General features: G+C 36.0%; 1 protein-coding gene across 1 annotated transcript in view; it reads left to right on the forward strand.

Annotated features, from left to right (window-relative positions):
• MMRN1 (multimerin 1) overlaps positions 1-12931 on the forward strand; it is a 59887-nt gene that overhangs the window by 32064 nt on the left and 14892 nt on the right. Inside the window, exons 4-6 of the mRNA XM_060094661.1 lie at positions 3692-3796; positions 5136-5309; positions 10528-12516. Of these exons, the coding sequence (XP_059950644.1) occupies positions 3692-3796; positions 5136-5309; positions 10528-12516 (2268 nt within the window). The remainder of the gene's footprint in view (positions 1-3691; positions 3797-5135; positions 5310-10527; positions 12517-12931) is intronic.

The following is a 12931-nucleotide window of genomic DNA, read 5'->3' on the forward strand; positions in this document are numbered from 1 at the left end:
TGTTTGGAGCACGGGCTCTAGGGCATGTGGGCTTCAGTAGTTGCGGCTCGTGGGCCTTAGAGCTCAGGCTCAGTAGTTGTGGTTCACGGGCTTAGTTGTTCTGTGGCATATGGGATCTTCCCAAACCAGGGCTCGAACCCGTGTCCCCTGCATTGGCAGGCGAATTCTTAACCACTCCGCCACCAAGGAAGCCCAATTTTTATTTTAAATGATACAAATTTATGTCATTATTTGAAATCAACATTTATATATTAAGTAAAAATAGTCCACTAATTTTTATTGAAAATCAAGCTGATTATATTTCAAAAATACAAATTACATTTTAAATTGAACTGATTTTTGATATTGATTTGATATTTTTGACTTTGATATTTTATATATCAAAAGATGTCCCAGACTAACTGATTTTTGCACTGTATATTAGATAATCCAGGACTAGGTTCATTATTGAAAACATTTCTGTTTTTTTCTCAGATTCAAAAAATTCCAACTCATGATATGTAAAAGAAATACTTTGAAAATGTAAACTTTTGTCTCTTCCAGTGTTTTCAATAATTGATTATCAATTCTTTAATAATATTTAGCAAAAATTATGTGCTGAGGACAATTAGTACTAGCAAGTAAACTAAGTACCAAACAATTTGGAAATTCTAACTACTACATAAATCACACATAATGATAAACTGATGATTCTGCCAAAACATAGAATGTTTCATAAAATCTATGTAGTGCATGAAACGGGCCCAACAAACTGCTAGTTCTGAAAAATGGTTCTCGGATGTTATTATAATAGGAATTCCATACAATTATCATGTATCCTACAAGATTTATCTTTTATCTTTATCATGCATCCACAATTAACTTGGAATAAGTTAATATTTTGATTTTTATAATTAATTGTATCAGTTATTACACTTTATATATTTGCCAATAGGTATGGCTGTATTTCAGTATTTTAATAATTGCTAGGTCACACCGGTGCATACTGACTAAATACAGTTTTGGAGTTGGGGTATGTGGAATGTTACCAGGTGGGAGTCAGGAGCTATAGCCTAGGCTTTGAGCGGAAAGGCCCTTTTATTTCTGAGACATTCTACAATTGTAAGTGGACTCTAGGTTTGATCGCTGGGGAGGTGGCTCAGACACTTCACATGCATCCATGCTTAGGAGTCCCTCTTCAGGGATCTTGTGTCCTAACAACAGAGAGAACAATATCATCTATACTAGGGAGTCGCGAACTGTGACAATCATCCTCCACATCCACCCTGCTTCACTTACTCCTTGTAAAGGCCCGCTTCTCTATGGAATGGTAGGAGAGTAAAGGTTTTTATTCACTAGAGTTTTAATAAATCAAGTCTTTAACATATGCTCTTGTTATCAACAAGCACTTACAGCTGTTGAAAAATCTCTGAGGATCAATTTCTGGATTGCAATTTTTAACTTAAACATCTGGTATTTTCTGCCTTACACCATTGAATTTACTTATTAGAATTAGAAAAATTTGAAATTTGTTCTAAATTAGTGTTTCTTAACCAGGGTCATACATCGCAATCACGTGCAGAGTTTAAAAAACTCTGTACACACATGCTCAATTCCCCAGAACAGAGTTCCTGAATCATAATCTTCAGATGGGTGGGAGGGGAATGGACAAAACATTAACACTTAGTGTTTCAAAGTTAACAGATGCTTCTGATTTCCACCCATGATGAAAAATCACTATTCTAAAGAAACGTAAAAAAACAAAGCAAAAACATAATATGCATTAAAAGTTAATGATAGAAAAAGAAATGTGAAGAGCAACCTTGTTGTATGTCACAAAACAATATGGTCTTTGTTTTTACCGTAATTACACATTGCTTCCTAACAAAGTCTTCTGCCTACCAAGTCGTGGTATGCATTTCAATACACCAGCCCTTTTTGTTTTCCTATGATCTAGCTCAGAAAGGTAAGCAGTAAAAAAATGAAAAGACCAATTTGTTCATTCTGTTAAACCCACCTGTTCCTTTTGCTGTAATACAAGTCTGTATCCTGAACACTTGCACTGCTAAGAGAAACAGGGAAGGTAGCGAGGTGGGAAGTTGCTAAGGAAGATGTATCTTGATGCCCTACTCCAGTGGTTCTCAAACTTTAGTGTGCATTGGAATCAGCTGGAGAGCTTGTTAAATCACACATTGCTGCCTCACTCCAGAGTTTCTTAAATTAGCAGGCCTGGGATGGGGCCCAGAAGTTGTATTTTTAAAAGTTCCCAGGTGATGCTGATACTGCTGATTCAGAGATCCTGGTTTGAGAATCATTGCTTTACTCTCTGGTAACCCTACTGGGTAGATAGATTTTAGCTGCCAGGAAAATGCTTTATTACATCATCTAAGAAGGAACCTTGATTTTAAAAACCATACAATTATTTAGCAGATATATTTATATGAATTAATTTGAATTGGGGCTATAAGAACTTTATTACTAGGATCTAGCAGAAATTTAATACTTTTCACCACCTACTGCAGCCCTCAAATACATACACTTTTCCCCAAGCTACAGATTGTCTTCTTCCACCAAATAAATCAACAGTTATGCAGGACCATCTATTATGCAGTGGAGAAAAAGAAGAAACAAAATCAAACCAAAAACCTTGGACATGAATGGAGATTCATTAATTTAGCTCACTGCCCTGAAGAAAGCAATGCAAAATTCAATCTAACAATAGAGACTAACTCAAATTAGTGGCAAATATATTTTCTATGGAGTAGAGATGCTTTAATATTATTGTCCCAGCCACATATGCCTTAGGGAGCATAATTAACATGTGCCAGAGGTGCAGTTTCATTGGTACGTAATTTCACATGGGAAGAAGCACGGACACCAAACGCTTGTTTTCTCATGTCTGATGTGCAGACTTCCATGAATAAATTTGTTCATTAGAAGTCTGCAAATTACAGACATACCTTACTTGATGTGTTCAATATGTTTAAAAAATCTTCCCTCTAAATTGTTTTCCCCAATGAAAAATTATATTGCCATTTAAAATATTACTTGATTCATGGGAAATGAGAAGCAATTCTTTAATAGAGTAAATTTACTTTATAAGAATTTCTATTTTTCTGAAATTTCACTGATTTTACAGATTGATCCCCTCGAGACATGCCCTATAATGGTTTACTTTTACATGCAGTCCTTATGTTTTGAGCCTATGCATTTCTTAAAAATCTGGGAACAACCCATTTAAGTGGCACTATTACGGAGGTATTCTTTTAGTAAAGAACCTGTAGCTCTCCCTTACTTCCAAGTGGCCACTAGTTGGAAACTGCATTGATAAACAAGCCATCTTTGTGACAGTTCACTTAGAAAGCTGCTCTAGCTTTTAACACAGCTGATTTTAAGGTTCCTCTCAATCATGCCGGCAGTTTACATACCCCGGTTTACACGGCTTCCCCAAACTACCACCCATTTTCACCTAAAAGGAAACCTTAATAATTTTATTTTTTCCAAACAGAACTAGAGTCTTGCACTTCCAACACCAATGTGGGAGCACATCACCCTGTGGATGGGGGTGGAGCCTCTTATTCTGCAGTCATTGCTGACCATCAAGCTTCAGTACACAGGAAAATGCACAGCAGCCATATTGCTGCTCAGGACTGGAAAAAATGAGGCGGTCCCAGTGCTTAACTCTCTCTCTTCTCTTTTTGCTTCCATCTAGCCCAGGAACAACAGCAGCTGATACACAGCAACCAGGCTGAGAGTCATGATGCCGCAGGTGGCAGAGGGACGCCTGAGCAGCAGCAGCAAGACTGTGGTGACCCAGGTCACAGACTGTAATTACTGTCATCCCTAACCCAATCATTGTCAACACTATTCATGATGACTTCCAAACAAGACATCACTTGGCTGTCAAACGTTTGATGGTGACATTAACATACCTCTCGATCCTTTTCTATTTGCATGTTGGGAGAAACTGTGGGTGAGCTGCAGGTTCCCAGCCTGAAGGGAACATGTGTAATTATTAGAGCTCTGTGTGCAGACACGGAAGGAGAATAAAAATGCTGTCATACTAGGTTGTAAGGAAATCACAGGTTTCCAAAATGAAATCAAACTTTTGTCCTGCAAAGAGTACAATCATGGAAGAACCTTGACATGGATGGGCGGACTGGATCATTTTAAGGGAGCTAAGAAGGCTCCCTTCCCTTTGTTGATAAGAGATCACTAAGGGGTATTGCTCACTGACTAGGGCAAAGAATGTGGCTCAGAATCAAGAACCTCGTGTTGATCTAAAGTTGGCATGTTACGTATTTTCTCATCTTTCTAATCATAAATATTTTACCATTCCTTTTAGACTTAACCTCATCTCTTAGAAACATAAAGTTGGTTACTGCTAAAAACATCTCGCTATGCTTGGCATATATCTAGTCATACAAAATAAGGCACTCAAATTGAGAAATCTGATTTAAGGGGATCTCTTTAAGAATGCAGGTGAATATAGCTTAGGATCTGTACTCAAATTGTTTTAAGGGACTGAAATTCAGTATTTTCACAAGATACCATAAAGTCCTCCTTGAATTATTGAAACGCATGTGTAATGGCATGGAAAGTATCATTGCTTTATAAAGTGATTCTAACCAAATTCTGAATCTCTTTATCTCTCTAAAGAATATCTCAGTAAAGAATAAAATTCTCAGAATATAGATACAAACTACATATATACATGTACTATATATACATATGTGTGTGTATATATATATATGGTTACATCTATTTAATGCTGGAGCATTGGATTTGAAAGCAGAAGATAAAGCATTAGCTTTGTAACCTCCAGCAAGGTATTTCAGTTTTCTGACCCTCAATTTCCTCATCTGTTGAAAGTTTAACAACAACTCTTTAAGGTTAGCAAAAGAGAGACTGAAAATCCTGGACAAAGTTAAAACATTTTAGAAATCTAAGATATTAGAATGCTTTTTACAAATTTCTACCCCTAAATATTAGTATAAAATTCAGGATGCCATTTGGTAAGTGCATATAATCTATATTTTCAAATATGAAGTGCAAACATGGCTTATTTGAATTACCTTTCAATCTATCATGAAATCTGAGTGGTTTTTAAATATGTATTTTTAAACGTTTCCCATTTTCTCTTCTTCTATATGCAGCAGTGACACAAAAAATGACTGACCAGATGAACTACCAGGCAATGAAACTGACCCTTCTGCAGAAGAAGATTGACAATATTTCTTTGGCCGTGAGTGATATAAAGAACACATACTCCTCACTAGAAGGGAAAATCAATGAAGATAAAGGCAGGGAATTTCAATCTTTTCTAAAAGGTAAAAGGAAAATAAATTATTCATTCAGTTGAGATAAATAACAAACGACTCATTTATCTTTTCTCACATCATTTTGGGATCTTTGCTTTAGATTGGGTGATAGAGAAGTCTAAGATTTTTTTTGAATAAGATACTTTTAAATCCCTCAATTTCTGAAATAACTTGAAGCATCTAAATATTTTTTACTAATATAGTCAACTTTTTGACTGAATATTTCATCTGACTTATTGACATTATGTACCTAGTTACAGTCTAACTTGTATTCCTTTATAGTTAAAATGAGCCATACTTAATCTGCTTCAACTGTGGTTCGCAGCTCAAGATAAAGAGGAGGTTAAGGGATGATTATCAGGAACAGCTAGATCCATGGTTATCTTAATGTTGATGAAGATATTGAGGATAAATCTAAAGTGCATTATTATCCCAGAGAGTATCTCGCTCATGGAATATAATCAATGAAATATATTCTAAAACATATCAGCTTGTTATTCAGAGAAATGTGAGTCAGTTTTGCCTGAATTTTGTGCTCTTAAAATAGCAGGCTGTGTTCCTTTCTGGAGGATCTACAGGATGATCCATTTCCTGCTAATTTGAGTTGTCAGAATTCATTTTCTTGCGGTTGTAGGATTGAGATTCCATTTTCTGGATGACGGTAAGCTGGCTTTTTCCCAGCTTCTGGAAGCCACTGCATTTCTTGGCTTGTGGCCTTGGTGAGCCCTCATGGCGGCTCTCAGGCCCACTCTTTTGCCTTCTTCTTCCTTTTTAAGGACCCATATGATTACATTGGACCCATCTGGTTAATCCGGGATAATCTCCTCATTTCAAGGTTCTTAACCTTAATCACATATGTCCAGGCCCTTGTGCCATGGAAGGTAACATATTCACAGGTTAAGGGCATTAGGGTGTGAACATCTTACGTGGGGCAGCATTTATCTGCCTACCAGAGAGATTTATGCTGAATATATAGTGAGAAATTGCCATGGTAGTGTTATGTACAATACAGTGGGACCCCTTGATAGTTTCAATAAATCCAGTCTTAGACTTCAGGGAAGGTTTCTGCAAAGAAAAACCATCTCAACTGATAGATAATGGATCAGGGGGAGTTAATTTGGCAGAGGTTTCAGGTAGCGCACAGATATTCTAGACAAGTATTTTGGTTACTAGGCGCATCTCAATTCACTGGGCTTATTGTTTGTTCCCAAGTTTCAGGATTATTGGTCCCTTTCACTTTGTTTTATACATAAAACATACTCACTGTACACCCCATTTCTATCACTCCCAAGTTATTTTTTCTCTATTTTATGTGGTTCACAGGTAAAAGAAATAAAAAGGTGATTTCTATATCCTTTACCAGTACAGAGCAGTCATGATTTTTTTTAATCATGCAAATTACTGGTGCTATTAACCAACTGAAAGACTCCATCCTACATTTCTGGCATGCTCCCTATGGCTAAAACTTACCCATGGCAAGCCTGAGAGAGGAATATATTTTCCCTGAAGTGAGCATGAGAAAGAATTCAAATAAGAACAGTACGTAATTGACTATAACCACAGTAATGAAATTTGTTCAGCAAAATTTGGTTATCATAACCTGAGTGAATTAGGCCTGTCAACAGCTTTTTGTGAACCTACTAACAAAAATTCTGACCCTGACATGGGAAAAAATACACACTCATAGCAACAACAACAGTATTCCCTCTTCAACAGAACACATTAATCATGTACTGAGCACAATCAATTATGAGAACCAGATGGCTTGCAGTTAATGAATGTTTATATAGGAAACAAAAACTAAATTCACACCCAAGGCACTGTCTTTTCCTAAAACCACCACCCCTTCTCTCGCTTACTCTACATCCAAGTTGAGAAGCAGTGCTTCATCTGCTAGTAGCCAGCGAAACTGTTCAAAATCAAATGCCCCAACACCTTAAGAAGTATCTGAATCTTATGAATAGGCCATGCATTCACAACCACAGAAGGGACATGCCCAGGTGTCTGATAATCAAATATATCTGTTGTTACCAAATACAATATCAAATCATTTAGGAAGTAGAAGCACATGAGTCACATGAAACAGAATCAAATAGAGTTAAAATGATGTGCACACTCATATATTGACATAAAGCACTTTTATGTATCTTTGCAAAATCAGATTCTTGCACTGTTGTTTCTTTAGTAACAAATTATAGAAATATTATCTGAAAAGCTTGTTTTCCTGAAACAAGCTTTTAAGCTAATAATGTGTTTGATTCCTTTTCAGACACTGCTGTGATTTTTACCCTTTGCCCAATGTAGTTTTCCATTGAAGGTTTTTGGGTTTTTTTTCTCCTTTTTTACTTACATTAAATACATCGGTAAATCAGCAGTTGCATTCTGTTACCACGATTGTTATGTTGGGAGAGGAAGAAAGGGGAAAAAAGGCAAATCCTTTCTTAGAAGCCAAAAAAGAAAAAAAGATACCCCCCCTTAAAAAAAAAGATCAGAATTAAAAAATGAAGAGCTGGGAAATAAAAACTAAGATTCCCTAAGCCCAACAGAGCTCAAAGGAAAGCAGAAGAGCTAATAGAAAGTAGAAGGAAGGCAGCAGATAGGCCCAGAAGCTAAGGCCAATCCTGTTCCTAACAGGAGCAGGGGAGGGGGGAAGAAGCCTGGAGAAATGGTTTCCCAGCCTCAAGGCAATGAAACATCTTCACTACTGCTCCATGGGGAAAACTACACAGAGAAAGAACCTCATTTCTAAGAAACTTAAGGGAGCTGGCATAGTTCTTCCACTTGTAAGGATGCACTGGCTGCTTTGGGGGGCTAGTGGATGCTGGGAAAAGAAGGGGAAAAATGTGTATGTGTTTCAGGGCCATGGGAACTAAGGCTGCCCCTGGTAAAGGAAGGGAATTTAGGTGTAGGTGGAAGAACCTAAGCTGGGTCCTTCAGAATCTCAGCTTCATGGATTTCTCAGCTTCTCTGGGACAGGAGGCAGTCTGCAAGCCAAAAGGGCAGAAAGGTTCCAATCCTAGGTCACTATGGCCTCTCCTATCTTATTTCCTCCAATTTCCTCAAAACCCTGGGCTAGAACAAGAAGGGATTTAGAGTTCTCTCTTGCCTTGGGCCCGTGAGCCATGGCCACTGAGCCTGCGCATCCGGAGCCTGTGCTCCGCAATGGGGGAGGCCAAAGCAGTGAGAAGCCCGCATACCACCAAAAAAAAAAAAAAAAAAAAAGAAAATTTAGAAAATAAAAATACTTCAAAACTTTTCTTGGTATGATTATTCATGTTAGTAAATGCAAAAGTTAGAACTGTTTCAGTATAATTTATCTTAACTGCAGCTATATAATCTTTTCTAAGCCTTTCCTTAGTACTTTGGTGCTGTGTGTCACTAATTACTATTTCATACTTCACATGCTTTTATTATTTTTTTCTATTACATACAAGTTGATTTTCACTTACTTATAGTTTTTAGACTTTTAAGTTTATATCAGTTGCCACTAAGTTTAGAAATGTAAAATAAATTTTTGTACTCTGGAAATCCTAGACCCTAAAGATCAATTAAAAACATGCATCTTTAAGGTCTAGGATTTCCAAGGAAATATTTATCCATTCACAGCTTTGTCTTTGTGCCACATTAATTAGTATCAAGACCCTCAAGCAATACATCATTCTATTTGGTATAGTTGCTCTTTCACAATATGTTTTATGGAGGTCTCTCAAGCAACTTAAATACTTTTTTAAACTTGCTTACAAAATAGAGACATGTAGAGACTATGTATTTTTATCCTATAATCATCTTTCTTGAATAGACTTCATAGTAGCCATAACTTACTTCACAATACCCCATTGTACAGACCTTCCTGATTAAAATGCTTTGTATTATGTTGCCTGTATTTTACCTTATAGACATTGGCTACATTGGCTACATGTTTGAATGAACATATCTTCCATTTATATCTGTTTCATTGCCATGTACTATAAATATGCCTCAAGAATGTTTTATTTTTCCCGTTTTGTTTTTGTATGTAACAGGATTGTTTCTATGTTTTTACATGTTTGAATATTTATTTCCTGTTCTAAGTAGCTCTGAATAGTTCAAGACCCTTTTTTTCTTTTTCCTTTTTTTTTTTCTAATGCTACGTTTATAACTATCCATAATTCTGGCCCATGATCAGTCTATTCTTTCTAAAGGGGAGATACTAGTATGTGCTTCATTAGTGGCAAGTTTCCTCTCCTCTTTTTGTTAAGAATTAATGTCATGATATTGTAAATCAACTATATTTCAATAGAAATATTTAAAAAAATAATTATAAAACTAAAAATAAATAAGTAAAATCACCTAAAAATTAATGTCATATTATGAGAGTCAATGTGTATCTTAAATTTCTGTCATTTGACTTAGTTTTGTGATCCTTAAACCTCTCATTATTTTTATTTTATTGTTATCATGAACTATTGTTGAATCTTGTGATTATTACTTCATATTGTTCCTCCTCTGGGAACCTCATTAAATTTCATCTCTGCAGTCAATATATTAAATTTTATAAGCTTGAAACACAAGTTCTGAAACCTAATTACAGTTGACCCTTGATCAACATAGGTTTGAACCTCCTGGGTCCACTTACATAAGCAGACTTTTTTCAATGGTAAATACTACAGCACTACACAATCCACAGTTGGTTGGTTGAATCTAAGGATGTGGAACTGTGGATTCAGAGGAACCTTGGATATAACGGAGGGCCAGCTATAAATTATATGTGGAGTTTTAGCTGTGCAGAGGGTCGGCACTCCAATCCCTGCATTGTTCAAGGGTCAACTGTACTAGAAACCTAATAAACAGTCATGAGCTAACATCAGGTATTATTTAGTAAGGCAGAAAGCCCCAAACCATTTATTTTCATACAAGACTAAGGCTAGAATCATTGCATACAAGGGTGTATTAACTGAAGTCGGTAGTAGTTCCTTTATGCCTTTGTCCAGAGAAGCTTAGTTCTATGATTCTAGCATGTTCCCGGCAACTGATTTTTTCCCTCAGACTTATCAGTTAAGAGTGTGACCACCTTATATGAACTCTAGTAATTTTTTTTTAATTTCAAAAGTAAATGTAGTCAAGAGATATTTTTATTATTTCATGTCATTAATGTTTAGTCTCAAACTTTTATCTTTTTAGAGCTATCTAAAGTTTACATTATTAAAATCATGTATCATTTATTGCTGTTTATTGTTTCTTTCTCCAGGTCTAAAATCCAAAAGCATTAATGATCTGGTGAAAGATATAGTAAGAGAACAATTTAAAATTTTTCAAAATGACATGCAGGAGACCATAGCGCAGCTCTTCAAGACTGTATCAACTCTCTCAGAGGACCTTGAAAACACCAGACAGATAATTCGACAAGTTAATGAAACCATGGTTTCAGTAGCAGTCCAGCAAAAGTCTGTTTTAATGCAAGAAAATAGGCCCACTTCGACTGATATACTGGATCTAAAAAATCGCATTGTGAATGTAAGACAAGAAATGACTTTTACATGTGAGAAGCCTATTAAAGAACTAGAAGCAAAGCAGACTCATTTAGAAGGTGCTCTAGAACAGGAGCGCTCAAGGAGCATTCTGTATCATGAATCCCTCAACAAGACCCTTTCTAAAATGAAGGACGTGCAGGAGCATCTTTTATCAACTGAACAAGTATCAAATCAGAAGAGTGCTCCAGCCGCTGGATCAGTTAGCAATAACGTCACTGAATACATGTCTACTCTACATGAGACTATAAAGAAGCAGGGTTTGATGCTGCTGCATATGTTCGATGATTTGCACACCCAAGACAGCAAGATTAACAATCTCACCCTTGCTTTGGAGATGGAGAAAGAATCTGTCAGGGAGGAATGTGAAGACATGTTATCCAAATGCAGAGATGATTTTAAATTTCAAATTAAGGACACAGAAGAGAATTTACAAGTTTTAAACCAAACATTGGTTGAGGTTCTCTTTCCAATGGACAATAAGATGGATAAAATGAATGAGCAACTAAATGATTTGACTTATGATATGGAGATTCTTCAACCCTTGCTCGAGCAGGGAGCATCCTTTAGAGAGACAGTGACATATGAGCAACCAAAAGAAGTAGTAGCTACAAAGAAAAAAGTGGAAAAGTTGATTACTGCTGTTAGCAGTCTAAATTTGCTTATCAAAGAACTTACAAAAAGATACAACTTACTTAGAAACGAAGTACAGAGTCGTGGGGATTCCTTAGACAGACGTATCAATGAACATGCTTTAGAAATGGAAGATGGTCTAAATAAGACAATAACTATTATAAATAATGCCATTGACTTCATTCAAGATAACTACGTGCTAAAAGAGACTTTAAATACAACAAAGTATAATCCTGAGGTCCATCACAAATGCACCCAAAATATGGAAACTATTTTGACATTTATTTCTCAATTCCAACGTTTGAATGATTCTATTGAGATTTTGGTCAATGACAATCAGAGATATAACTTTGTTCTGCAAGTTGCCAAGGCCCTTTCATATATTCCTAAAGATGAAAAACTAAGTCTGTCCAACTTTCAAAAGATTTCTCAAATGATCAATGAAACCAGTTCCCAAGTGATAAAATACCAGCAAAATATGAGTCATTTGGAGGAAGAAATACTCTCAGCCACAAAAGTTTCCAAAAATTTTGAAACTCGGTTGCAAGGCATTGAGTCTAAAGTGACCAAGACGCTCATACCTTATTATGTTTCACTAAAAAAAGGCTTTGTAGCTACAAATGAGAGAGACCAGGATCTACAACTACAGGTACTAAATTCCAGATTTAAAGCACTGGAAGCAAAATCCATTCATCTTTCCATTAATTTATCTTTACTTAACAAGACTCTCTATGAAGCTTTAACAATATGTCATGATGCTTCTACAAGTATATCAGAACTGAATGCTACCATACCCAAGAGGATAAAAGGTTCCCTACCAGATATTCAGCTTCTTCAGAAAGGTCTGACAGAATCTGTGGAATCAGTGATTGAAATAAAAACTCAAATTGCCCTATCTAATTTAACTCGGTATATAAATCAATCATTGTCTGGTAGTCTTGCAAATATTGTCAAGTCACAGAAGCAAATAAAACCATTGCTGAAGAAACCCAATACACTTAAGAAACCAACAGTGAATCTGACCCCTGTCCTGATGGGCCGGACCCAAAGAAACACAGACAACATTCTACTTCCTGGTAAGCTATTGTTAAAAAAGAACTTTTAATCTCTCTTCCTATTTAAGTGGTATTTAGTAGGTCTGTATGGTTTAGCAAGACCATAAGAAATAAAGAGCACTTACTTAAGCTTGAGTAAATAGTTAAGAAATTCAAAGATCTCTGATATATTATTTGAATCTGATTTTATCCTATATAAAGCAGGCATCAATACAAAACAACTGTTTATAGTATAAATATTTTTCTCCATATTTCTTAACTTTTTTTCTGACAAGACCCCTATAAAACAATCAAGTTTGCCCTTGTAGAACATTTTTCTTTACATGTGTAATTAAAGGAAGCTATTAGACAATGAGCTCCCTGATGAGTAAGACCAGATTGTATCCTATTCATTTTGGTGTTACCTGGCAAAGTGTCAGTATGCAACAGGAACTCA

This window comes from Mesoplodon densirostris, chromosome 1 (genome assembly GCF_025265405.1).
Source record: "Mesoplodon densirostris isolate mMesDen1 chromosome 1, mMesDen1 primary haplotype, whole genome shotgun sequence".
Classification (NCBI taxonomy): domain Eukaryota; kingdom Metazoa; phylum Chordata; class Mammalia; order Artiodactyla; family Ziphiidae; genus Mesoplodon; species Mesoplodon densirostris.